The 27,605-nt window shown below is 44.1% G+C and overlaps 2 protein-coding genes across 3 annotated transcripts in view; one reads left to right on the top strand and one right to left on the bottom strand.

The window, feature by feature from the left end:
* The window catches only part of LOC143986873 (uncharacterized), a 207,211-nt gene that overhangs the window by 132,291 nt on the left and 47,315 nt on the right, over positions 1-27,605 (top strand). The gene's annotated exons all lie outside the window — the stretch shown is intronic.
* On the bottom strand, positions 12,436-26,720 carry LOC143989629 (uncharacterized). Of its 2 annotated transcripts, XM_077489872.1 has the most exons (5): positions 26,582-26,720; positions 24,668-25,012; positions 24,452-24,549; positions 15,867-16,002; positions 12,436-14,445 (listed from the first exon to the last, which is right to left on the bottom strand). In XM_077489872.1, exons 2-5 carry the CDS (start codon positions 24,825-24,827, stop codon positions 13,031-13,033), a joined length of 1,809 nt encoding a protein of 602 aa, XP_077345998.1. In that variant the 5' UTR covers positions 24,828-25,012; positions 26,582-26,720; the 3' UTR covers positions 12,436-13,030. The 2 variants fall into 2 exon arrangements, with proteins under 2 accessions (XP_077345998.1, XP_077345999.1); XM_077489873.1 differs by lacking the exons at positions 15,867-16,002; positions 24,452-24,549.

Here is a 27,605-nt window from a genome sequence, read left to right as displayed (position 1 = left end):
CTACCACTGTTCAACAATGGCATGTAATTACAATTCTTGATATAATAGTTCACAGCAGAGAGTCACTTTGAGGGCTTACAGTGTTGTGGCAACACCAACACCTTAGGCCCAAATTTCTGCAGAGCATATAGGGCAGGCCCCTACTTTCAAACATCCAACTTACAAACGTCTCCTCCTTGCAAACGGAAGGAGACAACAGGAAGTGAGAGGAAATCTACCCGTAGGAAGGGAAATTCTCTCCTGTAAGAGTTGATATGGGAAAAACGTATCTCCTCTCCACTGATGCTTTATCCCAATCCTTGTTTTATTAAAAAACCCACATTTTCAAAAAACATTTGTCATTGGGACAGAAAGTGAGGTTAAATCTTCTGAAGAGGTGCACAGACGGTAAAAAAATGTTACAGGGGTGATAATCCTTCCCTATGTTTTCCAAAAAGCTTAAAAATTGATTATTTGATTGGAGCTATAGTTTAAAAATGTACCAGTTCAAAATTACAAACAGATTCTACTTAACAACAAACCTACACTTGTTTGCACCGCCTGTATACTGCTGTTCTGAGTATATAGGGCCTGGGGGCCCCACGCCTTTCCTTTTTTTAATTTGGGTACGGGGTTCCCCTTAATATCCGTACAAGACCCAAAGGGGCTGGTAATGGGCAGGGGGGGCTACCCATGCCATTTTTCTCAATGATTTTCATCCATATTGCTGGAACCAGACATTACATTAAACCCGCAAGCAGTTTTAAATTACTTTTTTTCCGTTAGAAATTTCCTTTTGTGCAGGGACTGTTCTAAACACGGGATACACGTGCCACTTCACAGGCATACTATAGACACCCCCCCCCCCCCCCCCCCCAGGCATGATATTTAAAGAAATGATTCACTTTGTTTTTCACTTTAAGCGTCATTAAAATCAGTGCTCCCGAAAAAATGGCCATTTTTAAAACTTTGCATTGACACATGTCCCCTGGGGCAGGACCAGGGGTCAAGTCCTGGGGAAAAAAGTGTGGGAACTCCCACCCAAGATCCACTCCCCCACCAAAAAAAAAAAAAATGATACACTCATATGCACGAACACTTCAAGTGGTATTTTTCATCCAATTTTCGTATTGTGTGTATGAAGCTTAACTGTTAGTACATTAAAAAAAAACAATCCTCAATAAACAAGAATACGGTAATTCTCTGAATAATCAGAATTCATTCAATTGTGCTTCCATGCAAATGAGAACATTGTGTTCTGATCTTTATTGGGGAATTTTATTTTGTATATAGTGTTTATGTGGTGAGTTTTCATTGAACAGAGTTTGGATAACACAGGGTTAAACGGAAAGGTCATAAATGAACTGCACATTATCTGGACAGAATGCTTGGGGAGAAAGTGATGTGTTCCTGCTTAGGAGATGTATGTTAGCTTGGGGGGCTGTAAACTCTGCAGGGCTCCAACACACTCGCTGCTATTCCAACCCTTCACATATTTCCTCATAAACTTCCCTCCTGGCATTAAACGTTGCCAGGTATTGTGCTCAGCTTACCACCCCAAACTGATGTTCCTCCCTCAGCTCACCTCTCTCCCTGCATGTCCTGTGAGCAGAACAGCTATGCTCCTCCTATGGGATTATATGGCACTGAAGATAGAGGAGGGGGGGATTCAGTGGGACACACAGAGCAAGTATGCAGGAGACTGGAGGGGGAAGATGAGGAGACAGAAAATCAGGAGGCACCGGTGGTGAGGAGCGCATCACGAGAGGTCTGACTAAATACAATCTTTTAGCAGCAGGGACCTGATCTACCCATCAGCTAGCTGTGATTGAAAGGTAGATCAAAGAGGAAGCTGTCATGGGGCCCCCTACTGGCAATGCCTGAATGGTCAGACCACCCCTGGTGTGCGGCACTTGCTATTGTGAGCTGTGTCGGCGGCTGTTGGTGTAGCACCTGCCACACAGCTCGCACACTTCAAAGTCTTGCAGGACAGGGCTGCTAATGGGAACTGAGTTCCTGTTGTGGAAAAAGTACAGGAACTCCATTCCCATGCGTTCCCGCAGGACTTTAGCCCTGGGCAGGACCCTTTTTAGGACAATAACTTGCATATTAGCCTTTAAAATTAGCACTTTTGATTTTGAACATTTGAGTCCCATAGACTTTAATGGGGTTCTAAAGTTTGTTGGAATTTTCGGTCCGTTCGCAGGATCTGGTGCGAACCGAACCGGGGGTGTTCGGCTCATCCCTAAAAGTGGTGCATAATTCTATTAAAATCAGAGTGGATGGAGGTTTGCAGTGTAAGGAGCATATCTCTCAATGTAGTATCTGATACTGGCTGGTTTGTAGTGGGATATGCAGCTATGCACTTGTTTATGGCTGGATACACAGTGGGTGCTAGTGTAACAGGGCTCACCTCATCTTCCTGTGCTGTGCCCTGTGACAGCCTCCGCAGGACTCGTGGAAGAAGTGGAGGCCAGGGTGCAGATCCCAGGTGGGTGAGGAGAATGCAGAGAGTTTGCAGCAGCATTCAGCTGTTTCTGTGTGGATGACGGGCCGCCGCGGGATGCAGCTGCAAGTCCGCCGGTGCCATTTTGACAATCTTTCCTGTCAGGGAGCAGATTGAACTCCGTGAGTTTCCGTGAGGCAGAACGCTCGTTTTTCCTTTTGTACATGATCCTGGAGGTGTAGAGAGTTGACCCATTTGTTGTGTGTGTGTCAAGGGTGATTATCCGTCTCTCTGTGCCCTAGCCGCCATCCCTCAGAGCAATTTAGCAGGCAGCCAACTCGGTCGGCTTCTGGCCACGCCCCCCCAGCTTTCTGTCTTTTATAAAAAATGGCTTGGGGAGTCAGTCTGTATGATAAGGACACAATTTAGTTCACTTGAAACAAGATTCAGGATTTTTTGGTGTCGCTTTGGCAGACTTTGGATGGAAATAACACATTTTTTGCACCACATTGAGCAAGCCTTATGCGAAGAAGCCAAATTATAGTACATTAAGGCCAAGATTAACTTTTTTTTTTTTAGATAAAGTCTGGTGTCTCTTTCACAAACTTTGGATAGAAGTAACAGGTGTGGAAAAAATTGGGCTTTGGTGTTGGAGATGCCTTCACACCGTAACCCTGTAGAGGTACTCTTGAAAAAAAAAGCTGTTTTTGAATGTTTTGTTAAGAAAAATAATGTCTACAATAACCTCAAAGGAAATGTTTTAAACTAAATTTACAAAACTAATTTGGAAATTGCTTTATTCTATCATTTCGCCCTTTTCCTCCCCTTTTATACTCCTTGAATATACAATACATTATTACACCTTATTGGAACTTCTCCAAGATGTCCAGGAAATGCCCCATCAATATACTCTTCTATATTGTTGAGCTGCTTGTATTCCATACCCCACTTCAGTTTACCATTACTGGCTTACCAGTAAAGTCACTAAGGAATGGTTTTGGATTTAGTGGCAAACTCTGGTTTCTGGATTGGGCCATTCCTTCTGGGGATTTGCACATAGGTGTCATTGTGAATTGATAAAAGCATGTAGATGTCTCTTTTTTTCCCCTCCACTTGATAGCCAATATTTCCTGGTTCTGCAAAGTCGCTGACTCCCCTCGTTGTATTCTTGCATTAATGAGCCTTTGTGGGAAGCCTTCCCAACTGGCTCTCACGGTGCCGCATGATGTGTTTTCTTCCGGTGAAGATTGCGGAAAAGGGGCAAGCTGATGTAGTAATTATCAACATAGAGATGATAACCCCTTTTCAAGGGGTGGATATACAAGCTCCCAAAACAACTTTTTCACTTAAACCAATGTACTCTGGGCATTCAGGGGGATGCAGCTGGGTGTCCCTTCCTTCATACATGAGGAAGGCTTAGATGTACCCTGTGGCTCTGTCACACAACTTGTATAGTTTAACCCCATATAGGGCTTTTTAGCAGGGCATAAACTGCTTGAAGCCCAGCCTGCCAGTGTAGGGGACAAGTGACTCATCCACACAGATATTTTTGTCAGGTATAAATCATTGGGCAAATTTCTCAGAGAAAACATTTAGAATTAGCAGAATTCTATACATTTGTCATATGCTGGGTCATTTTGGGGAGGGCACTGGGTGTTATCATTGTAATAGAGGAAATGCATAATCATTAGACATTTTGTTCTTGGCATAATGGATGAGTAGATTGGCATGCAGTGGATGGGGTGGGCGAACCAGTATGAGTGTAATTCTTTTTTTGTTTTGTTAGTCACATATTGAAAGTGAGGCCCAAAAAGATTATAAATTCCTTTACTGTTAGTTCTCTCCACTCATAGGGACTGGCGTAACCTGGGTTTCTCAATTTGAATTGATGGGCATAGAGGTTGCATTGGGCCACAACTGAACAGAAGAAGTCATCTGTAAAAATAAAATTAAACACCTGGCTGGGTGGTAAAAGGGGGGGGGGGTATTCACAGCTCCTGAGTTAGGAGGAAGCCATAGTGTGTATTAAAGTGCATATGGAAGGCTGGCCCCTTTAGGGCTAAGGTGACAACCCACTAGTGCCTGGCCTTTCTTGTAGAGGTACACCGCTACTGGTGGGTGTCACTGCTCTACTAGTTGTTGTCATTGTACTAATGGTTGATGGCAATGTGCTGCTGGTGGATGCCACTGCTCTACTTGTGGTAGCATGCTCCTCATCAGAACGCCTTCATTTGGTGAGCACACTTTCTTCTTCTAATTCTGTAGCAGACCCACTGCTTAAAATGGGTTCATAATCTGAATCAGACTCAGAGAGCACCCAGCTGTTCTCGTCGATCAAGCTTAGAAGTTGGTGTGCCTCTTCTCTGGAAAACATATTTTTTTGCCATACTGGTGACTGCGAGATTTGGTAACAAACTGCTGCAATAAGGGACACTGGGACAGATGTGGCTACACTGATGAGGCTGGTCTAATGAGGCTGTACTGCTGGGTGCTGAAGAGGCTGCACTGCTGGGTTCTGATGAGGGTGCACTTATGTACTGCACTAATGTACACTGATGAGGTGGCACTGACAGGTCCTGATGAGGATCCACTGATAGGGTGGCACTGATGTGCACTAATAAGGCACTGTTGAGCACTATAGTGGCACTGATAAGCACTCACTGATGACACTGATGTGCACTGTAGGGCACTGATATAGTTGTTTAATTTTGATGTTAAAATAGTTTCGCCCGGGGCTTCACTTCTATAGCATCAGATGGATGTTAGTATTCTATACCTAGATGTCTATTATTGTGAACCACGGTAAAATAGGAGTCGTAATTTTATTATTTTCTTTTTAAATACAGTCTTCATTGCCTAATAACGTTAAGCTGGAGCTCCAAGAAAATGGCTTTTCTAATACTTGTGGTACATCCACAAGGATGGTAGGGTTCAATCGGCCACTACCCTGTCCACCTTTAGGAGATCCCTGAAAACTAATTTTTTCAGGGAAGCCTATCCCACACCCACCTAACAACTGTCCCCCAGCCACCCCCATCAAATCATTCCTTGCATCTATTACCTTTTGTACCACCACCCCCTCCCTTTAGAATGTAAGCTCTATGAGCAGGGCCCTCCTGTACCTTTTGTATTGAACTGTACTGTAATTGTGTTTCCCCCCCTATACATTGTAAAGCGCTGTGTAAACTGTTGGCGCTATATAAAGTGTGAATAATAATAATCCAACTGTTTGGAAAATGGCAGCGGGAGTACTTCCGGCTTTGAATTTTTTAACTTCCGCCACCTTGGTTAAGGCGATAGGTGGTTCCCTTGATAAAGTATATGTGCACCAAACGCATTGGGAGGGGCCTATGTGCTGACACCAACACCGCCGTGCTCTCGTGCTAGGAGCGGCAGCCATGACTGTAGGTTTGGCCAATCTGTTTTTCCTTGTGGCAACATTGTATTTGCTTTAATTGGAATAAAATACTACACTATACAGTGGTGTGAAAAAGTGTTTGCCCCCTTCCTCATTTCCTGTTCCTTTGCATGTTTGTCACACTTAAGTGTTTCGGAACATCAAACCAATTTAAACAATAGTCAAGGACAACACAAGTAAACACAAAATGCAATTTGTAAATGAAGGTGTTTATTATTAAAGGTGAAAAAAAATCCAAACCATCATGGCCCTGTGTGAAAAAGTGATTGCCCCCTAAACCTAATAACTGGTTGGGCCACCCTTAGCAGCAACAACTGCAACCAAGCGTTTGCGATAACGTGCAATGAGGCTTTTACAGCGTCCTGGAGGAATTTTGGCCCACTCATCTTTGCAGAATTGTCCTAATTCAGTTACATTAGAGGGTTTTCGAGCATGAACGGCCTTTTTAAGGTCATACCACAACATCTCAATAGGATTCAGGTCAGGACTTTGGCTAGGCCACTCCAAAGTCTTCATTTTGTTTTTCTTCAGCCATTCGGTGGTGGACTTGCTGGTGTGTTTAGGATCATTGTCCTGCTGCAGAACCCAAGTTCGTTTCAGCTTGAGTACACGAACAGATGGTCGGACATTCTCCTTCAGGATCTCTTGGTAGACAGCAGAATTCATAGTGCCTTTTATCACGGCAAGTCTTCCAGGTCCTGAAGCAGCAAAACAGCCCCAGACCATCACACTACCACCACCATGTTTTACTGTTGGTATAATGTTCTTTTTAAGAAATGCAGTGTTCCTTCTACGCCAGATATACTTGGACACACACCTTCCAAAGAGTTCCACTTTTGTCTCATCGGTCCACAGAATGTTGTCCCAAAAGTCTTGGGGATCATCAAGATGTGTTGTGGAGAAATTGAGACGAGCTTTGATGTTCTTTTTGCTCAGCAGTGGTTTTCTCCTTGGAACTCTGCCATGCAGGCCATTTTTGCCCAGTCTTTTCCTGATGGTGGAGGCATGAACGCTGACCTTAACTGAGGCAAGTGAGGCCTGCAGTTCCTTGGACGTTGTTGTGGGGTCTTTTGTGACCTCTTGGATGAGTCGTCGCTGCGCTCTTGGGGTAATTTTGGGCGGCCGGCCACTCCTGGGAAGGTTCACCACTGTTCCATGTCTTCGCCATTTGTGGATAATGGCTCTCACTGTGGTTCGCTGGATTCCCAAAGCTTTGGAAATGGCTTTATAACCCTTTCCAGACTGATAGATCTCAATTACTTTCTTTCTCAATTGTTCCTGAATTTCTTTGGGTCTCGGCATGATGTGTAGCTTTTAAGGATCTTCTGGTGGACCTTACTGTGTCAAGCAGCTCCTATTTAAGTGATGCCTTGATTGTGAACAGGTGTGGCAATAATCAGGCCTGGGTGTGGCTAGAGAAATTGAACTCAGGTGTGGACAACCACAGTTATAGTATGTTTTAACAAGGGGGGCAATCACTTTTTCACACAGGGCCATGATGGTTTGGATTTTTTTTCACCTTTAATAATAAACACCTTCATTTACAAATTGCATTTTGTGTTTACTTGTGTTGTCCTTGACTATTGTTTAAATTGGTTTGATGTTCCGAAACACTTAAGTGTGACAAACATGCAAAGGAACAGGAAATGAGGAAGGGGGCAAACACTTTTTCACACCACTGTATGAGTACTCTGTGGGTTCCCAGTGGTGAGCTCTTTTTTTTTATACAGTTTAACCACCTCAGCCCCGGAAGGTTTTACACCCTTCCTGACCAGAGCACTTTTTACAATTTGGCACTGCGTCGCTTTAACTGGTAATTAGGTGGTCATGAAATGCTGTACTCAAACGAAATTTGCGTACTTTTTTTTCCCACAAATAGAGCTTTCTTTTGGTACTATTTGATCACTTCTGTGATTTTTATTTTTTGCGCTATAAACAAAAAAAAGACTGAAAATTTTGAAAAAAAGAACAATATTTTTTACTTTTTGCTATAATAAATATCCCCAAAAATGTTTTTAAAAAACAAATTTCTTCATCAGTTTAGGCCAATATATATTCTTCTGCATATTTTTGGTAAAATAAATCACAATAAGCGTAGATTGATTGGTTTGTGCAAAAGTTATAGCGTCTACAAACTATGGGAAAGATTTATGGCATTTTTGTTTTATTAGTAATGGCGGTGATCTGCGACTTTTAGCGGTATTGTGACATTGCAATGGACAGATCGGACACTTTTGGGGCCATTGACATTTATACAGCGATCAGTGCTAAAGAAAGTGCACTAATTACTGTGTAAATGTCACTGGTAGGGAAGGGGGTTAACATTAGGGGACAATCAAGGGGTTAAATGTGCGTTCCCTCAGTGTGATCTAACTGTATGGGAATAGGACTGAGTAGGAGAGGAGACATATCGCTATTCCAACTTACTATGAACAAACGACACGTCTCCTCTCTTCTGACAACACAGGGATTTGTGTGTGCTGGTGCTAGTGCTCGTGCACGCGATCGTACGTGGCCAGCGGCGATCGTGACCGCCGCCACGCGCATCAGGTCTCCCACCGTGCAACGCGCACCCTCTGGCGGCTCTTAAAGGGAACAGGGTTTCGCGCCGGGGAGCCATTCTGCCCCCCGTAAATACATGTGAGCCGCTCAGGAACCGGTTAAAGAGCCTTCTGGATCCTTATATTCAATTGAAAGGTTGGTAGGGTCCCCCACTCCATAGGAGCAATTAAAGGCATATCTTTGCCTTATATATTGTTGGAGACTCATGGATGGTGCTTCAGTGTTCACATTACCAGGTGGGGAATAATGGCAGTTTAAGGCTGTATAGTCACTTGTTTCTGGTGAGTGTATAGCTGTACTACATGTAACCACTGAATCATCCTTATTACACATGGTGGACACCCAAGTCACCTTACAGCTAGTTTTCACACTAATGCCCTGTACACACGGACTTTACGAAGAAAAATGTGCGATTTGATCGCATTGTCGGAAAATCCGATAGTGTGATGGCTCTATCGGACTTTTTCCGTCTGAATTTCCGACACAAACAAAGTTTGAGCACTGGATCCAAAATTTTCCGACAACAAAATCCGATCGTTTAAATTCCGATCGTGTGTAGACAATGCCTACAGACAAATTGCCACACATGCTCAGAATAAATTACGTGACGAAAGCTATTGGCTACTGGCCTCTTTATAGTCCTGATGTACCTGTTGTACATCACCTCGTTCTGAACGATTGGATTTTCCGACATCTTTGTGCGACCGTGTGTATGCAAGACAAGTTTGGGGCAAAATCAAACAGATTTTGCCGTCGGAATATCCGACCGTGTGTACAGAGCATTACATTTTAGGACATTATTATCATACTTTGAACTTTTATACAAAACTTTTTGTATACTGTTTCATATCAATATAGAGCGCTGCACACCATTGATATTTTGTGTAAGTCATCCAGCCTGACCTGCAGTAACTCGGACCCAATTTCTGACTCACAACCTTTCAATGAGTCATACAAATAAATTTGCCTGCGCTAATCTAGTAGCACACTAGAGGCAATACGCAAATATATAAAGATGGATTGGTGTATGTGCACGAAGAATTACACATTATATGGAGTGAATTTTTCTAATAAGGGTACATTCTATATGTTTATTTACACAGTATATGCTGCATATTGATTCACTGAGGGGTGTCTAAGAATTCTGGGTATTGATTTCCTGCTATTTATCTTACATTGCATTACCATTTCTGACATGAACTGTTGTTTTGGGTAAAGGCTATTAGCACTGTATGAAATAAGCGATGGCCCTAAAGTGGTTGTGAACCCCAGTCACAAAATTTTATCTAAGTGATCTGTAGTGATTATTTGTCTTTCTCCAAAGCTCTAAGTGCCGTTTCTCTCTGGTGCTCCGTTCCTCTGTTTTCAGCATGGGTTACTTCTGACAAGTTCTCCGACACATGAGATAACAGCAGATCAAAATTTGTGTGGGGAAGGGAGCTTAGAGGGAAATAAGCAGGGGGCTTGTCTATTCAGAATACAGCTCTGCATGTTCCCTCATTCCTCTGCCTATGTGGAGGGGGGGTGTGTCTTTATTCACAGTTTAACTGCTTTCCGACCCCCAGCCCTCAAATGACGGCCAGGCGGCGGATCTATTGTGGCGGGTGACGTCATATGACATCCTCCCGTTTAAACAGGGAATGCGCGCGATCATCCCTGTTTCTTCGGTGGCGGCGTGTCACGGAGACACCGCTCGCCACCACGTGATCGGCCGTGATGAAGTCACGGCTGATCACAGATGGTCACACCCCCACTGTGCACGGCGCATTCGCGCACGAACACTGCTCGTCACCGACGCTGGTAAACAGCCATTGGCCGGCTGTTTACCCACGTGATGGGCTGTGATAGTTTCACAGCCGATCACTAAAATGTGAACAAACCGCGGTAACGAGATGTTACCGGGTTATCCTCCTCACACACCGATCGCGTGTGAGGAGAAGATTGCGGTAACATCTTGTTACAGCTTACAGCTACACCAATCACACTGATTGCCGCCCCCCCAATAAAGAGGACCTGTCACCACCCCTCATATTACCTGTCACTCACAGTCCATCAGAGTACCTGTCACGGCCCATCAGAGTACCCGAGTACCTGTCACGGCCCATCAGAGTACCCGAGTACCTGTTACGGCCCATCAGAGTACCCGAGTACCCATCACCGCCCTTCAGAGTACTCAAATACCAGTCACCAGGCCATCAGAGTACTCAAGTACCTGTCACCAGCCCATCAGAGTACCTATTTGCAGCCCATGCCTCATAGAATATACATTGGGGTGTTTGCTTTCCAAAATGGGGTCATTTTGTGGGTAATTTCACTGTCCTGGTGCTCCAGGACCTTCAAAAGTGTGATAGGTAGGAATGAAATGAGATGTGTCATTTATGCTCCTAGAACGCCTGAAGGTACTACTTCAATTTTCGGCCTCTCTATGTGACCAGGCTGTGTAAAAGTCCTACACATGTAGTATCGCCATACTCTGGAAAAGTAGCAGAATGTATTTTGGGGTGTAATTTTTTCTATATACATGCTATTTGTTAGAAATTGACAATTTTGCGTAAAAAAAAAAAAATGCGTTTTAATTTTTTTCCACATATTCCAAAAACTTCTGGAAAAAAATTAACTGTTCAAAAGACTGATTATGCCTCCCAGATTATACATTGGGGTGTTTGCTTTTCAAAATGGGGTCATTTTATGGGAAATTCCATTGTCCTGGTACTCCAGGGCCTTCTGAAGTGTAATGGGTGGTTGAGAAACGAGATGTGTAATATTTGCTCGTAGAACGTCTGAAGGTACTACTTCAATGTTGGTGCTCTGTATGTGGCCAGGCTGTGTAAAAGTCTCACACATGTGGTATCGCCATACATGGGAAGAGTAGCAGAATGTATTTTGGGGTGTAATTTGATGTATGCATATGCTGTGTGTGAGAAATAACTTGATAATATGACAAGTTTGTAAAAAACAAAACAAAAAAACCCCTTCATTTTGCAAAGAATTGTGGGAAAAAATGGCAACTTAAAAAACTCACCATGCTACTTACTTAATACCTTAGAATGTCTACTTTCTAAAAAGGGGTCATTTGGGGGGTATTTGTACTTTCCTGACTTGTTAGTGTCTCAAGAAATGAGATACACCTGATGTACTGAAGGCCTGATCAGATGTGATCAATTTTCAGTGATTGGCACCATAGTTTGTAGACTCTATAACTTTCACATAGACCAAATAATATACACCAATGTGGGTTATTTTTTACCAAAGATATGTAGCAGTATGAATTTTGGCCAAAATGTATGAAGAAAAATTACTAATTAGCAAAAATGTATGACAGAAACAAAGAAAAAGGCATTTTTTTTTCACAAAATTTACGATTTTATTTATAGCACAAAAAATTAAAAACTCACTAGTGATTAAATACCACTAAAATAAAGCTTGATTTGTGTGGAAAAAAGGACGCAAGTTTTATATGGGTACAGAGTTGCATGACTGAGTAATTGTCATTCAAACTGTGAGAGCGCTGAAAGCTGAAAATTGGTCTGGTCAGGAAGGGGGTGTAAGTGCACTGTATTGAGGTGGTTAAATACATTCATTCCACCCACAGCCCAATGTATTGCTAAATGTACTGTTGAATAATGACAAAAGATTTTTAACACAATCTGCACTTTTTAAAGGGTATAGAAAAGGGGAAGACAGCAGATATGCAAACAAAACTTATTTAGGATGATTTGTTTCATCCCTGTGCATCATTTGAGGCTATTCACTTCACTGGGTATATGTGAGGGTTTACAACAACTTTAAATATATGTAGATTTCACTTTAGGATCTTGAATCTGGGGTTTGATATGATTTGTAGACATGTGCAATTCATTTTAGTTCCAAATTTGTTTTTCCGAAATTACGAATTTCCGAAATTTTCGGATTTTCAAAATTCAGAATTTCAGAAATTCAAAAATCTGAAAGAAAATCTGTTTAATTCTAAATAATTAACTATTAAATAATTATTATTATTTAGAATTAAACAGATTTTCTTTTTCTGATTTTCGAAAATTGGGAAATCCGAAAAATCGAAATGTGAAAATTCGATTTTCCGAAAAAAGAAAAAAAACGATTGAAACAAAAAAAAAACTAAAATTTTTTGTCAGTGCACATGTCTAATGATTTGTGATTATATGAATGCCACACTTTAGCCATTAGGTGGAGCCAAGGCAATCACTTTACAAAAGAAAACATGGCCAATATTCATCATGGTTGGGCAAAAGCTGGTCACATTCGTTCAACTATATTTTTTTGTTTTTAAATCAAACAACACAAAATGTACTCAGCCAATGAAAGGTAATGACTCAATTTTTTTTTTCTACTGCTATCAATGGGCAACACGGTACAACACTTCATCCATGTCTTTGGTGATCTCTGATCTCCTTATCAACTGTTTCTTACATGATGAAGATCAGCCATGGAGTATATCTGAGGTGTATATCAGGGTGTGCTTCTTCCCCACATGAGAGCTGTGATGTCCAGCAATATTCATATAGAAGACATTTCCTGAACTTAGGGCACTAATCCCCCCCCCCCCCGAGGGTTGTGTGGGACCCCTGATGTACAGGAAGACAGGACTTCAGTGAGGAACAATTCCCTCACTCAGGACAGGAATATGGCTTCTCCCTCGTGTGAGATCTCTGATGTGCGGAAAGATTGGACTTCTGTGAAAAACATTTCCCACACTCAGGACAGGAATATGGCTTCTCCCCTGTGTGAGATCTCTGATGTGAGGAAAGATTGCACTTCTGTGAAAAACATTTCCCACACTCAGGACAGGAATATGGCTTCTCCCCTGTGTGAGATCTCTGATGTGTGGAAAGACTGGACTTCTGTGAAAAACATTTCCCACACTCAGGGCAGGAATGCGGCTTCTCCCTCGTGTGAGATCTCTGATGTGTGGAAAGACTGGACTTCTGTGAAAAACATTTCCCACACTCAGGGCAGGAATGCGGCTTCTCCCCTGTGTGAGATCTTTTATGGCTGTTAAGAGTGGACTTATGTGAGAATTTTTTCCCACACTGTGGACAGGAATACAATTTCTCTCCTGTGTGCACTCGCTGATGGCTGTAAAGATTGGCCTTCTGTGAAAAACATTTCCCGCACTCAGCACAGAAATATGGCTTCTCCTCCCTGTGGGAAATCTGATGTATGTAAAGAATGGACTTACGTGAAAAACATTTTCTACACTCAGGACAGGAATACGGCTTTTCCCCAGTGTGAGATCTCTGATGTGTATAAAGACTGAACTGCTGTGAAAAACATTTCCCGCACTCAGGACAGGAATACGGCTTTTCCCCAGTGTGAGATCTCTGATGTTTATAAAGACTGGACTGCTGTGAAAAACATTTCCCGCACTCAGGACAAGAATACGGCTTCTCCCCCGTGTGGGAAATCTGATGTCTGGAAAGATTTGACTTATGTGAAAAACATTTCCCACACTCAGGACAGGAATATGGGTTTTCCCCTGTGTGAGATCTTCTATGCACATTAAAATTAGATATAGATTGGAAACATTTCCCGCACTCAGAACAGGAATAGGGCTTCTCCCCTGTGTGAGATCTCTGATGTATGACAAGATCTGATTTTTCTCCAAAACATTTTCCGCACTCAGAACAGGAATACAGTTTTTCCTCTGTGCGAGATCTCTGATGTCTGTAAAGATTGGACTTGTATAAAAAACATTTGCCGCACTCAGGGCAGCAATACGGCCTCTCTCCTGTGTGAGATCTTTTGTGTATATTAAGTTTGGATTTAAAACGGAAACACTTCCCGCACTCAGTACAGGAAAAGCTCTTCTCTGTTGGAAGGACGGCCCCGTCCCTCACAGTCTGAGGTTCCTCAGGATAAGAGGAATACGATGGTCCATCTACACTGTGTGGTGCCGGATGGACATTTGAGGTAGTCGGGTTTTCTCCTGGACTATACTGTGTGATGTCCTCATCTTCTACTTTACAGTCTGGAGACAAAGTGAGACAATCCTCTGAGGTTTTCCTCATCTCCCGTCCATCTACTAAAATAGAAATAAAAAGGATTATTACTAGACATGAGCTGATTGGTTCCCCTAAACCAGGACTCCGCCCACATCAGACAGCTTTGTCTCTGAGGATCTTACAATTCCCCCCTCAAGGTAACTAGTAAATGGGTCCTCTGATCTCCTACCAGATCATTTCTTTATTCATGGACCTTAGTCAGAGAGTGAGGAAACAACGAGAACTGTCTTTTATAGGAGTGACAGTGATGAGGGGATTATAAGACGAGTGTCCCCTCCCCCTCTATCACTCATTGCCATCTTCCCAACACAAGAAGTCCTGCACTTCCTTATTTAGTCCATGATTTAGTCATGAATAACAGTGAGGCTGAGCCCCACCAGAGGTCAGAGAGTGAGGATGAGGGGAGAACAACCAAGATGAAGACTGGACTGATCCTGAAGACCCCCGTCATTGGGTTATTGACTTCTCCCTCATTATCACTTTCTGTTTAAGGTTCCAAAATCTGAAGATGTTATCACATTATTATCAACATGTAAAGGTCTGTGCTCCAATCAAATCATCAGATATAAAAAGTCCAGCTGGTAGACAAAAGTGAATATATAGGAGGTGGGTAGAGGGTAGTGAGAAGAGGTCAGGACTATGTAATGTACAACATATTACAGATAGGACTATATAGTATCAGAATTATGTAATGTACAACATAGAGTATACAGTGCAGGGGTCAGGAGGGAGAGACCCAGCATACATAAAATAAAAAAAAGTAGCTAGCCAACTTGCCTAGTTTTCACTGTCGTCTACCAATAATCACTGACCCCATCCTCAAGCCCGTAGACTCTTGAGGAAGCGGTCAGAGGTGGAATGGTGGCACCATAGGGACCACAGAGCGACATATTTGTCATACATGTCTTCAACCTTCGCCTGCAGTTCCTCCATAAGCATTATATCATTGAGGATGTCCACATCAGTGGAAGGTTAAATGTTTACATGAGACAAGTTGCAGAGGTCCCACATCGCTGCCTCCCATCTCTTGAGACTGCACTCAGTGACTTGGGTCTGAGACTATCCAGACATATCCCTCCACCCGACACAGCCAGCAGACAACAGAGTAAATAACTCTGAGAGAATTGCTATGTCAGAGATCTTACTAGACCCGGGCATGGGGAAGGAAACCCAAAAGCACATACCCCTGGTGCCTATGTCTAGTAATGCCTATGGTAAAATCGACATATTTCTGCCAGCTGAACCCCAGAATCCCCATAAATTAAGTCTGCAGCACAGAGAAGGAAGATTATCCGAGAGAAATACAGGAATACAGGACGGGGAACACAGCTCAGGAAAGTGACCAGGGGATTACAGGCTGATATCACCCAGTCCCCGCCCTACTCTGGACCAATCAGTGAGCAGTATGGGTGGAGGAATCTATTATGCGTTAATGACCCACCTGTGCTGATCTCTGTAGGAGTGTGCTCTATACATGTCCCCGTTATTCCATCCTCCTCCATAGACTGCTGATCATCCCTCACATACCTCTCTTCTTCTGCATTAACCTCAAATTCTATATCGATTGGATCTCCACTCTAAATCAAGAAAATTAAAAAGTTACGCTTACCGGTAACATCTTTTCCTGTAGTCTTTCAGGACAGCCACTATGAGAGAGAGAGAGTCTCCTCCTCTTCCTCTAGGAAACACTGCGCCTGCCCATAAATTCTTACTTCCCCTGCCTGACCTCAGTTCTTTCAAGATCACCTTCGGCCAGCTGGGGAGACACAAGAACACGTTAATAGCATACACTCAAATATCATTATCATGCTGCGTTCTGGTCTTTAACAAGACCCCCCCAAAGCTTTGGGTGGGTAACTAGGGCTGTCCTGAAAGACTACAGGAAAAGACGTTATCGGTAAGCGTAACTTTAATTTCCCCTTATCGTCATTCAGGACAGCCACTATGAGAGGATAAAGCGAGCACTTACCAACTAGGGTGGGACTACAGCTTGCAGAACCTTCCGACCAAAGGTCTGCTCACTTGCCGACACCAGGTCCACTCTGTAATGCTTTACAAAAGGTGGAGTAGCTGGACCACGTTGCTGCCTTGCAGATTTGTTCTGGCGTTGCTCCAGTCCTCTCTGCCTGAGAGGTTGCCATGGCTCTGGTGGAGTGTGCCTTGATACCCGTAGGGATCTCTTCCCCTGCTAATGTATAAGCTTGCGCAATGGTTGACCTAAGCCATCTGGCAATAGTGCGATGAGATGCTCTGCAACCTTTTCTGGCACCGGAAAATAAAACAAATAAAGAGTGACTTCCTCACTGACCTAGTCAGCTCCAGGTATTGTAGGACACTTCTCCTTACATCCAGAAAATGAAATTTCCATTCCCCTTCACCTGAGGGGTTGGGACAAAATGAAGGTAGAACTACCTCCTGGCTTCTGTGAAACCCCGAAGCCACCTTGGGCAAAAAGGCCGGATCAGCCCTGAGAACTATCCGGTCTGGAAAAATAACACAAAAAGGAGGTCTAATGGATAACGTTTCAATCTCGCTGACTCTCCTGGCAGTTGTTACTGCAACTAAAAATAACGTCTTCAGGGTGAGATCCTTTAGCAAACATTAGTCTAAAGGCTCAAAGGGAGGTCCCGTTAGCCTATGCAAAATTAAGGATAGGTCCCAACTGGGAAAGGGAGGACCTTCGACCAGTCTCTGTCTAGACAAGGCCTTAAAGAATCTGACCACCCATGGGTCGGTGGCCAGAGATCTTTCTAAATAAGCACTAAGTGCTGATACCCGACTCTTCAGGGTAGCTATGGATAATCCCTTGTCCGCACTGTAGAAATTCCAATACAGCTATGGGGCTCTGCACTGAAAAAGAGCTTCCTGCACACCACTCGTTGAAACAAAGCCAGACCTTTTTATATATATCCGGCGTGTCTCCCGTTTCCTGCTATTGAGGAGAGTAGAGATTAATCTCTCTGAAAACCCCTTTGACTTTAATATACCCTCCTCAGTAGCCAGGCCGCTAATTTCCACTGATGAACCTGTGGACAGAGGACTGGGCCCTGCGAGAGGAGATCCTCCAGTGGAGGAAGGAAAAGGGGGAGGTTCCGCTGCCAATTGCCTGAGCACCGAAAACCATGCCCTTTTTCGGCCAATGTGGAGCCACCAGAATCAGTGATGTGTCTTCTAGTGGAAACTTCCTCAGCACTGCCGGCAACAGAGCCGGAGGGGGGGGTGAGGCATAACATATCCTGAACCGCCAACTCTAGGACAACGCATCCACTCCCAGTGCTCCCTCTCCATTTAGGGAGAAAACAGGGGGTTTTCGCGTTGTCTGACACAAATAAATCCACTTCTGGGGGTCCCCATTTCTTGGATATGAGCTTGAAGACCTCTTGTTTGAGGACCCAATCTCCCTCAACCTCCTTCGGGCTGAGAAAGTCCGCTACAACGTTGCTTTCCCCTCTGAGGAAGATTGCCGAGAGAGAAAGTGTTGGACTCGGTCCAGCTCAGAATGTCTGTTGCCAGAGCCATCAGGGCTCCGCTCCTTGTGCCAGCCCTGCCTGTTTATATAGGCCACAGCCAAAGAATTGTCCAACCGTACCTGGACGTAGTGGCCCTGGAATTCTTCCCTGAAGAACCTGAGGGCTAGTCCCACTGCCTTCAGCTCCTTCCAATTGGATGACCTTTTTATTTCGTAGCCTTCCCAGGAGCCCTGAGCCAGAAGGGAAATCAGATGCTCCCCCCCAGCCCCTGCCGCTTGCGTTCGTGGTTACTATCCAAGAGACTGGCAGGAACCACAGACGTCCCTGCGACAGGTTCTCTTCCCCTCTCCACCAAAGAGATCTTTTTACGTGGTGAGGAACATGTACTAGAGCGTCTAGGTCTCTGACTGTGATCCCATACCCTTAGGACAAACGTCTGCAGGGGACGAAAGTGCAGTCCTGCCCACTGCACTGCTAGGAGAGTAGAAGTTAGAAGGCCCAGAGTCAACATCAGACACCTCTTGGAGACCCGCTGGTTGCACTGTAGAGAGACAACCGCTCTGTCCAGTTTTAGGAATTTCTCCCTTGGAAGGAACACCCTCAACTGTGTTGAGTCCAGCAGGTATCCACGGTACATAATCCGCTGTGAAGGGATCAGACTGGACTTTTCCAAGTTCAGCAGCCACCCCAAGCCTATTAGGACCCTTTTTGTTAGGTCAAGGTTCCTGAGTAGCTTCTCTGGGGATACGGCAAATAGGAGCAGGTCGTCCAGGTACGCTATGACTGAGACTCCCTGGAGTGGCAGGAAAGCTATGGCCTCCGCCAAGATCTTGGTAAAAATGCGGGGGGGGGGGGGGGGGGAGGATAGCCCGAAAGGCAGTGCCTGAAACTGCAGATGCACTATAACTCCCTCCAGGTCTATAGCTAACCAGAGAAACCTCAGATGTTTCTGCGATAGGAACGTGTAAATACGCATCCTTCAGGTCCAGCGAGACCATGAAGCAATTCTGCGGAAGCAGGGCTCTGACTGTAAAGAGATTCCATGCAGAATCTCTTATAAGTGACTAACCTGTTTAGGGGTTTTAAATTCAGAATTAGTCTAAATTTCCCAGGGTTTTTTTCACCACAAAAACGTGAGAATAGAATTCCTCTCCTTCTTCCCCTCTTGGAACTCTGCGAACTACCTCTGTTGTTCTAGATCACTTAGAGCCTCTAACAGAGCCTCAGCCTTTGTCGTGCAACTGGAAAGGTGCGTGACAAGGAATTTCTGTGGGGGAGGTCTTGTGAACTCCAGGAGGTACCCCCTTCTTATGACCCTCAGGATGAATTGGTTTGGGGGAGATTAATTCCCACTGTGGAAGGAAGGCCCCCAGTCTTCCTCCTACCACACCAAAAAGGAGTCATTGTTCCTTACGGGCCTTTTCAGGAGGGCAAAAAAAATAAAAAATAAAAAAAAAAATCGCCCCTCCTCGGCCCCTACCTTTTTGGCCCCAAGATTTCTTTTGACCTTCTGGCTTTGAAGTTTCCCTACCCTTTTGCAGTTGAAACCCTTTCTTAGTCTGAGCCGGGACTTTCCGTTTGAGAGGGAGAGACTTCTTTTTGTCTGCCGTACGGTCTAGGACAGTATCTAAACCAGGACCAAAGAAGAGATCCCCTGTCAGGGGTATCCCACACAGCTTGACCTTAGAGGCGCTGTCGCCGGGCCAAGTTTTCAGCCAGAGGGCTCTTCTGGCAGAGTTGGCCAGAGCCGCTGACCTGGCTGACATGCGGACTGACTCTGCCGAGGTGTCTGCTATGTATGTGACACCACGTAGAATCATGGGGAAAGAGAATAGAATAGACTCCTTAGCTGTACCAGCTTCAATATGCGCCTGGATCTGAGAGAGCCAATGCTCCAAATTGCGGGCTACCACAGTAACAGCCATTTCTGGCTTAACCACTTCAGCCCCGGACCAATAAACACCTTAAGGACCAGAGGTCTTTTTCCAATTTCGCACTGCGCTGCTCTAACTGGTAATTGCGCGGTCATGCAATATTGCACCCAAACGAAATTTGCGTCCTTTTCTTCCCACAAATAGAGCTTTCTTTTGATGGTATTTGATTGCCTCTGCGATTTTTATTTTTTGCGATATAAATGGAAAAAGAGCGAAAATTTTGAAAAAAAAAAAAAAGATGTTTTCTTCTTTTTGTTATAAGAAAAAATCGAATAAACTAAATTTTAATCATACATTGAGGGCAAAATTTATTCAGCCACGTCTTTAGTAAAAAAAATGTCAATAAGCGTATATTTTTTGGTTTGCGCAAAAGTTATAGCGTCTACAAACTAGAGTACATTTTCTGGAATTTACACAGCTTTTAATTTATGACTGCCTATCTCATTTCTTGAGGTGCTAACATGGCAGGGCAGTACAAACCCCCCCCCCCAAATGACCCCATTTTGGAAAGTAGACACCCCAAGGAAATTGCTGATGGGTATGTTGAGCCCATTGAATATTTATTTTTTTTGTCCTAAGGGATTGAATAATGACGAAAAAAAAAAAAAAAAAGTTTACAAAAAGTTGTCACTAAATGATATATTGCTCACACATGCCATGGGCATATGTGAAATGACACCCCAAAATACATTCTGCTGCTTCTCCTGAGTACAGGAATATCACATATGTGGGACTTTTTGGGAGCCTAGCCGTGTACGGGACCCCGAAATCCAAGCACCGCCTTCAGGATTTCTAAGGGCATACATTTTTTTATTTTACTCCTCACTACCTATCACAGTTTTGAAGGCCATAAAATGCCAAGATGGCACAAAACCCCCCCAAATGACCCCATTTTGGAAAGTAGACACCCCAAGCTATTTGCTGAGGGCCATGTTGAGACCATTGAATATTTTTTTTTTGTCCCAAGGGATTGAAAAATGACAAAAAATTTAAATAAATTTTTTTTTTTACAAAAAGTTGTCACTAAATGATATATTGCTCACACATGCCATGGTTATATGTGGAATTGCACCCCAAAATATATTCCGCTACTTCTTATGAGTACGGGGATACCACATGTGTGGGACTTTTTGGGAGTCTAGTCGCGCACGGCACCCCGAAAACCAATCACCACCTTCAGGATTTCTAAGGGTGTACATTTTTGATTTTACTCCTCACTACCTATCACAGTTTCGAAGGCCATAAAATGCCAAAATAGCACAAAACCCCCCCAAAATGACCCCATTTTGGAAAGTAGACACCCCAAGCTATTTACTGAGAGGCATGTTGAGTCCATGGAATATTTTATATTTTGCCACAAGTTGCGGGAATATTACAAACTTTTTTTTTTTTGCACAAAGTTGTCACTAAATGATATATTGCTCACACATGCTATGGGCATAAGTCAAATTACACCCCAAAATAAATTCTGCTGCTTCTCCCGAGTGCGGGGATACCACATGTGGGGGACTTTTTGGGAGCCTAGCCACGTACGGGACCCCGAAAACCAAGCACTGCCTTCCGGATTTAAATATAAAATGCTACCAAAAAAAACTGTTAGCGATCGCAGGGATCAGGCCTGACTCTGCGAACGCTGCAGTTATGTGTTTAGTGTTTTGTAAGTGACAGTGATCGATCGATACTGCACTTGGGTGGGCTGGGCAGAGGGGCAAAACGGGGTGCTAGCAGGTATCTGGGCTGATCCCGCTAACAATGCGTTTTTTTGGAACCCTGAACTGCAGGGGACGCAAGTATAGATCTGATCAGATCAGATATTGATCTGTTCAGATTCTATACCACTACAGGAGGTTTATGCTTTGCGCGTGGGTGTTAGCGGTACTGGCACTAACCTAGCGCTGCCTGGGGCGACGCAGACCCTGACCCTAAAACCTAATTGATATCACCCGCCGGGTGATCAGGGGGTTAAACCTTTATTGGGTAATAAATGGTGGGTGCCCTGATGCTATAAAAAACAAACTAACCAAAGTCACCCGTAACACTTATACAGTGATCAGTGGTGAAAGGGTTAACTAGGGGCAATCAGGGGGTTCAAATTTTTATTAGGTAGTATATGGGGGTCCCTGGCGCTATATAAAAACCTGACGGGGAACCTAAATAACTAACTGGCTAACCAGCGTCACCAGTGACACTTATACTGTGATCGCTGGTGAAAGGGTTAACTAGGGGCAATTGGGTAGTATATGGGGGTACCTAGCGCTATAAAAACCTGGCGGTGAACCTAAAAAAATAACTAGCTACCTAGCGACAGTAGCGACACTAATGCAGCGATCAGAAAAATGATCGCTTAGCGACACTGGCAAAAGGGGGTGAAAGGGTTAACTAGCAGCAATCAGGGGGTTAAAACCATTATTGGGTAGTATATCGGGGTACCTAGTGCTATAAAAACCTGGCGGTGAACCTAAAAAAATAACTAGCTACCTAGCGACACTAGCGACACATGCAGCGATCAGAAAAATGATCGCTTAGTGACACTGGCAAAAGGGGGTGAAAGGGTTAACTCTAGGGGCAATCAGGGGGTTAAATCTTTATTGGGGGGGTGATAGGGGGCTACCCTGGACCTAACACTAACTGTCCTGACAGTTTTTACTGTCACAACTGACACTGAATGCAGTGATCAGTAAAGAAATGATCACTGCAATCAGTGACACTGTGACTGGGGGGGGGGGGGGGGTTTGTCTGCCTGTGTGTACCTACATGTCAGTGTAGTGTTGGTGCACACTTACTTTGTGTCTTCTCCTCGTAGTCCGGTCAAAAAGACCACCCTGAGGAGAATGACATCACTTCCTCCTTCCTGTGTAAACAATACACAGTGGGAGGAAGCTTCTCATTGGCCAGGAGCGATCCAGAGGGGGTGGCCGAAAAACCAAACGGCCATCCCCTCATCACGGCACGCTCCCGGAGGGAAACGGACCGCCGTAACCAGCGGGAGGGGGTCCGATCGGACCCCCCACCCGCTGGAAGGCAGGCACGTACATGTACGTGCTTGTGCCTGCCTGTGCCATTGTGTTGACGTACATTGGCAATACGGCGGTCCTTAAGTGGTTAAGGTTGCCTACTGTTGAGTCCCAAGTTTTTCTAAGCAGCAAGTCTATCCTCTTATCCATGATGTCGGACAGGGCCCCCATATCCTCGAAGGCCAAGTCCGTGTGCCTAGAAACCTGAGAAAAGGCGGCATCCAATTTGGGGCTTTTATTCCAAATGGCTGTTGGGTCTTCTGAAAATGGAAACCTTCTCTTTAGAGAACGAGAAAAGAAGGGCTTCCTTTCAGGATCCTGCCACTCTTTTCTAATTGTTTCTATCAGTACATCATGTACTGGAAAGACCCTTTCCTTTTGCTCCCCCAAGCCTTTGTACATTAGGTCGTGAAGGGTCAGGGGCTTCTTGACCTCCTGGATACCGAGGGTTGTGTAAATTGCCCCCAGGAGGTCCTCTACCTCATCTAAGGACAACTTATACCTAGAGGGCTTTCTGGACTCCCCATCCTTGTCCTCACCCTCTGACTCCTCCTGGGAGTCCAAGGTGTCACCATCTGGCTGCCTTTGCTCCACCTGCAATTTCCTCTGTCCTAGCTGAAGTCGCAGGTCGGGCAGGTACAGAGCCCTGAGCCAGTGGCTGTGGTGGGGTTGTATCCTGCGGACTGGGATTAGGGGGAGCTGGAGTTTTTCAAAAAGCGATTTAAATGAGGAAAAGTTGGACGAGAGCACCTTTACTGAGGCTGCCGACCCAGACTCCTGCTCAGCTTCCCTCTCTTTGACCAGGGAGTCTATGCACCCTTTACACAAAAAACTTTTGTCCAGGACTCCCGTAAAACATCTCTACAGGAGGCACACTTCCTCTTAGAGCCATGAGTTGATTTAGTATTTTCTGTAGCTTTCTGCAAAACAGACCAAAAAGGACAGAAAAAGCCACATTACAAAAAAGCAGGCATAAAACAACCCCCCGGGAGTGCACTAGATCCCCCTTACATGGGATCTGAGCCCCCCTCCCCCAACCACCCAGATAGGAACCATACTAGGAAGGGCAATCCCGGATAGAGAGGACCCTTCCCCAGGGTGCTCTTACCTTGGGAAGGCTGGAGTTGGTGTCAGTATGAGTCGTAGCATCTGCCTCCGACATGACTGCAGGTGGTTGTTTTCCAGTGAGTCCCATGATGCCTGTGCATAATACAGACTCTCTCCAGCCTGTGCCTGGCCCCCTATCAGCTCCGTGACCTGGAACCAGAAGTCACGGGTCAAAGGTAACACTTCCGCCCTCCGCCGGAAATGATGTCACCCGCCGTCCAGCGCTCAGGTTCCAAACAATGCAGCCCATACAGAGTACAGGGAGAGCGGAAGGTTCCTTGCTGCAGCCCTGTGGACGCGCTAGAACAGAGGTCAGGCAGGGGAAGTAAGAATTTATGGGCTGGCACAGTGTTTCCTAGAGGAAGAGGAGGAGACTCTCTCTCTCTCTGTGGCTGTCCTGAATGACGATAAGGGAAAATGAGAATGAATATCATCTGTAAACTATAAGCATAAATTAAAAATCCACACATCTCCATGTTCTAGATGCTCCGTCCCACCAACCTTGTAACAGTGAGGGATGGTGTGATCTTCCTGTGTGGAATCCCGGGAATACAGAGGACGGGAACATCTCTCTGGTGGGTTCCCATTACTGGATCCATCTGTAGGAAACACACACACTGACTGAATACATTGTTTCTATGTGTTTATCAGATGATGGGGGATCTAGGTGGAGCCTCCGTACTGCTCTCTCCTTTACAATAAAAAGTCTCCTCTTACCCGGTGATGTGAGGGGCGGCTGATTGTCCATCATGACGTCCTTGTAGAGATCCTTGTGTCCTTCTAAATACTCCCACTCCTCCATGGAGAAATAGACAGTGACATCCTGACACCTTATTTGAACCTGACACACAATGATACAGTCACCATCCAGACACATCCCTTGTCTGTTACTGGATAATGTCCCAGAATTCCCAGAATCCTCCTCACCTCTCCTGTCAGCAGCTCCATCATCTTCTTGGTGACTTCTAGAATCTTCTGCATGTTGTGTCTCTCAGGTTTTAGGGAGTCACATGGAGGCACTGTGATGGTCATATGATCACCTGACTTCACAAGAGGAAATCTCTGTATTGAGGAACCAATAGGAATATCATGTTAGAATCCCAGAATCCTCCTCAACTCTCCGGTCATGTCTGTTTTATTAACCTCCCTGGCGGTACGTGATTATTTCAGATTTCAGGTGCTGAAAGCGGTACCATTATTTTGCCGTTTTAAATATATATATATATATATACACACACACACACACAACGATGGGACTCGTGCTTATGATGCAAAAATCTCCATTTAATCCAATTTTCAGGAATAATTACATAGCGGCATTCGCAGTAGCCACTGTACAGTTCCGAGCAAACAATCGCTCTTCGTCAGGCTATCTCTGGAATGTGTAATCTCCTACTATTCACACTACCTTATAACTACCAACCCTCAACAGGTATACTGCTCAGGTGTGTAACTCAAATCATCTAGTCACTATAATCCTAATGGTTAAAGCTTAACCCCTTCATATTCAGCCCACATCTAAAAATCACACTATCTTCCATATAAAGAGCGAGAAATAAACATCGATAGAAAATACAGTATATTTCAGAATTCCTCCAATCTCGTTTTCGATCTGTCCACAGTCTAGAAGAAAAATTGCAGTGTAAAAATAAATCATCCACAAATTAATCCTAGCATATGTATCTCAAAGAAACAAGTATAAATCATAATCTTTATTCATACCACCCGGGCTTAATGAGTCTAATCTATTGATCCACCAGACTTCCCTCTTTTTGAGCCTCATAATTCGGTCACCTCCTCGTCTATCCCTAGTCATTTCTTCCAAGACATAAACCATAGTTCAGAATCACTATGTCCTTTCTCAGTAAAATGTTTAGATACTGGTAGACCAGGTTGTTTATGCCTGAGATTATATTATATACACACTATAAATAATAGCAAATAATATTATAATAATAAAAATTATTCAATACTGTAATCAAATCAAAAACACTGAAATGTGCTGAGTTGCAGAATTGCCGCTGTCATTACTTTTAGTGTTTGATGACGGATTTCCCCACAAATTACTATCGCTCAATTCTGCGAGCGATTCTAATTTATTATCGCTGTTTTCTAGCTGGTCTATAACCACTTTTGATGTAAACAGAAATTTTTTGGTTGCTATGGACAATCTCCAGTTTCCTGGCATAAAGAACAGTATTTATAATATAAACCTGCATGCAGGACACTGGACAGACCACTAGGGACAAAGGGGATGTGTAATTATTTGATACAGTACTGTAATCTGTAAGATTACAGTACACTGTATCTATACTGTGTATTTAACTTTTTGAATTTGGCGCCGAACTCCGTCCCCGTGCGTCGCATCGCTCGCAGGGAATGGAGCCTGGCAATGCGACAGATCGAGCGGAGGACGGCTCCCAGATCACAGCGGGGGGACATCGCTGGATCCAGGGGACAAGGTAAGTAAACCCCTCCATGGATCCAGTGATGCGGTCCCGAGTCTGGTTCGGGAATACCGCTTATGGTATTTAAATCTTACCCTGAGCCAGACACGGGAATACCGCCAGGGAAGCTACTAGAGATAAGAGTGATGTCATGTGCCCTCCCAGAATCCTCCTCACTCCTCACCTCTCCGGTCAGCAGGTAGATGATCTCCAGGGTGAGGTTTAGTATCTTCTCAGTCATGTGACTGCGGTCCTCCTCCATCCTCATTGGTGCCGTTATTTGATCTATACAGGTCTCCTTGTAGACAGATAACTTTGGAAAATGAAAGTAAGAATTATTTGGATGGTTTTGGTCACATAATAATAGGATGTGGATGTGGGGGGGGGGTAAAAGGAGGGTTGCTGTACATTTAACCACCTCAATCCTGGGCACTTTCACCCCCTTCCTGCCCAGGCCAATTTTCAGCTCTCTCACACCTTGAATGACAATTACTCACTCAGTCATACAACACTGTACCCAAATTAAATTTAAAAAAATTCCAGACAGATAGAACATTCTTTTGGTGGTATTTAATCCCCACTAGGTTTTTAGTTTTTTGTTAAGAAATTTAAAAAAAAAATACAGAAATTTAGAGAAAAAAAAATTCTGTTATAAAATTGTGCAAATAAATAATTGTCTTTATAAATTTAAGCCAAACTCTATTCTGATACATTTCTTTAGTAAAAATAACCCAGTGTGTATTATTTAGTCCAGGGGTAGGCAACTTTTCAAAGATGGATAACTACTTGAACAATATTGATAAAGTCAAAGATGACCAGGAGAATGTCCCCCCTCCATAAAAAAAAAAAAAAAAAAAAGGCAGCAAGACCAAAATGACTTTTTTTGTTTGATAAAATATTTTTACTCAGAACACAAATTGAATTAGTATTACACGAGGATGCAGGGATCGGGAGTGCGTTGCGCTCGTAACGCAGGGATCTCTCGCTCTCTCCTGAGACCGCCTGTGAAAGGGAATTCCACATCCTTGCCACTCTTACAATAAAAGAACCGCTACGTAGTTTAAGGTTAAACCTCTTTGCTATTAATTTTAATGAGTGGCCCTTCTGTGAAAAAGTTTTATCCCTATTGTGGGGTCACCAGTACGGTATTTGTAAATTGAAATCATATCCCCTCTCAAGCGTCTCTTCTCCAGAGAGAATAAGTTCAG

Source organism: Lithobates pipiens, unplaced genomic scaffold, assembly GCF_037356315.1.
Source record: "Lithobates pipiens isolate NorthernLeopardFrog02 unplaced genomic scaffold, aLitPip1_a1.2 Scaffold_18, whole genome shotgun sequence".
Classification (NCBI taxonomy): Eukaryota; Metazoa; Chordata; class Amphibia; order Anura; family Ranidae; genus Lithobates; species Lithobates pipiens.
This window is presented reverse-complemented; position numbering and strand designations above follow the sequence as displayed.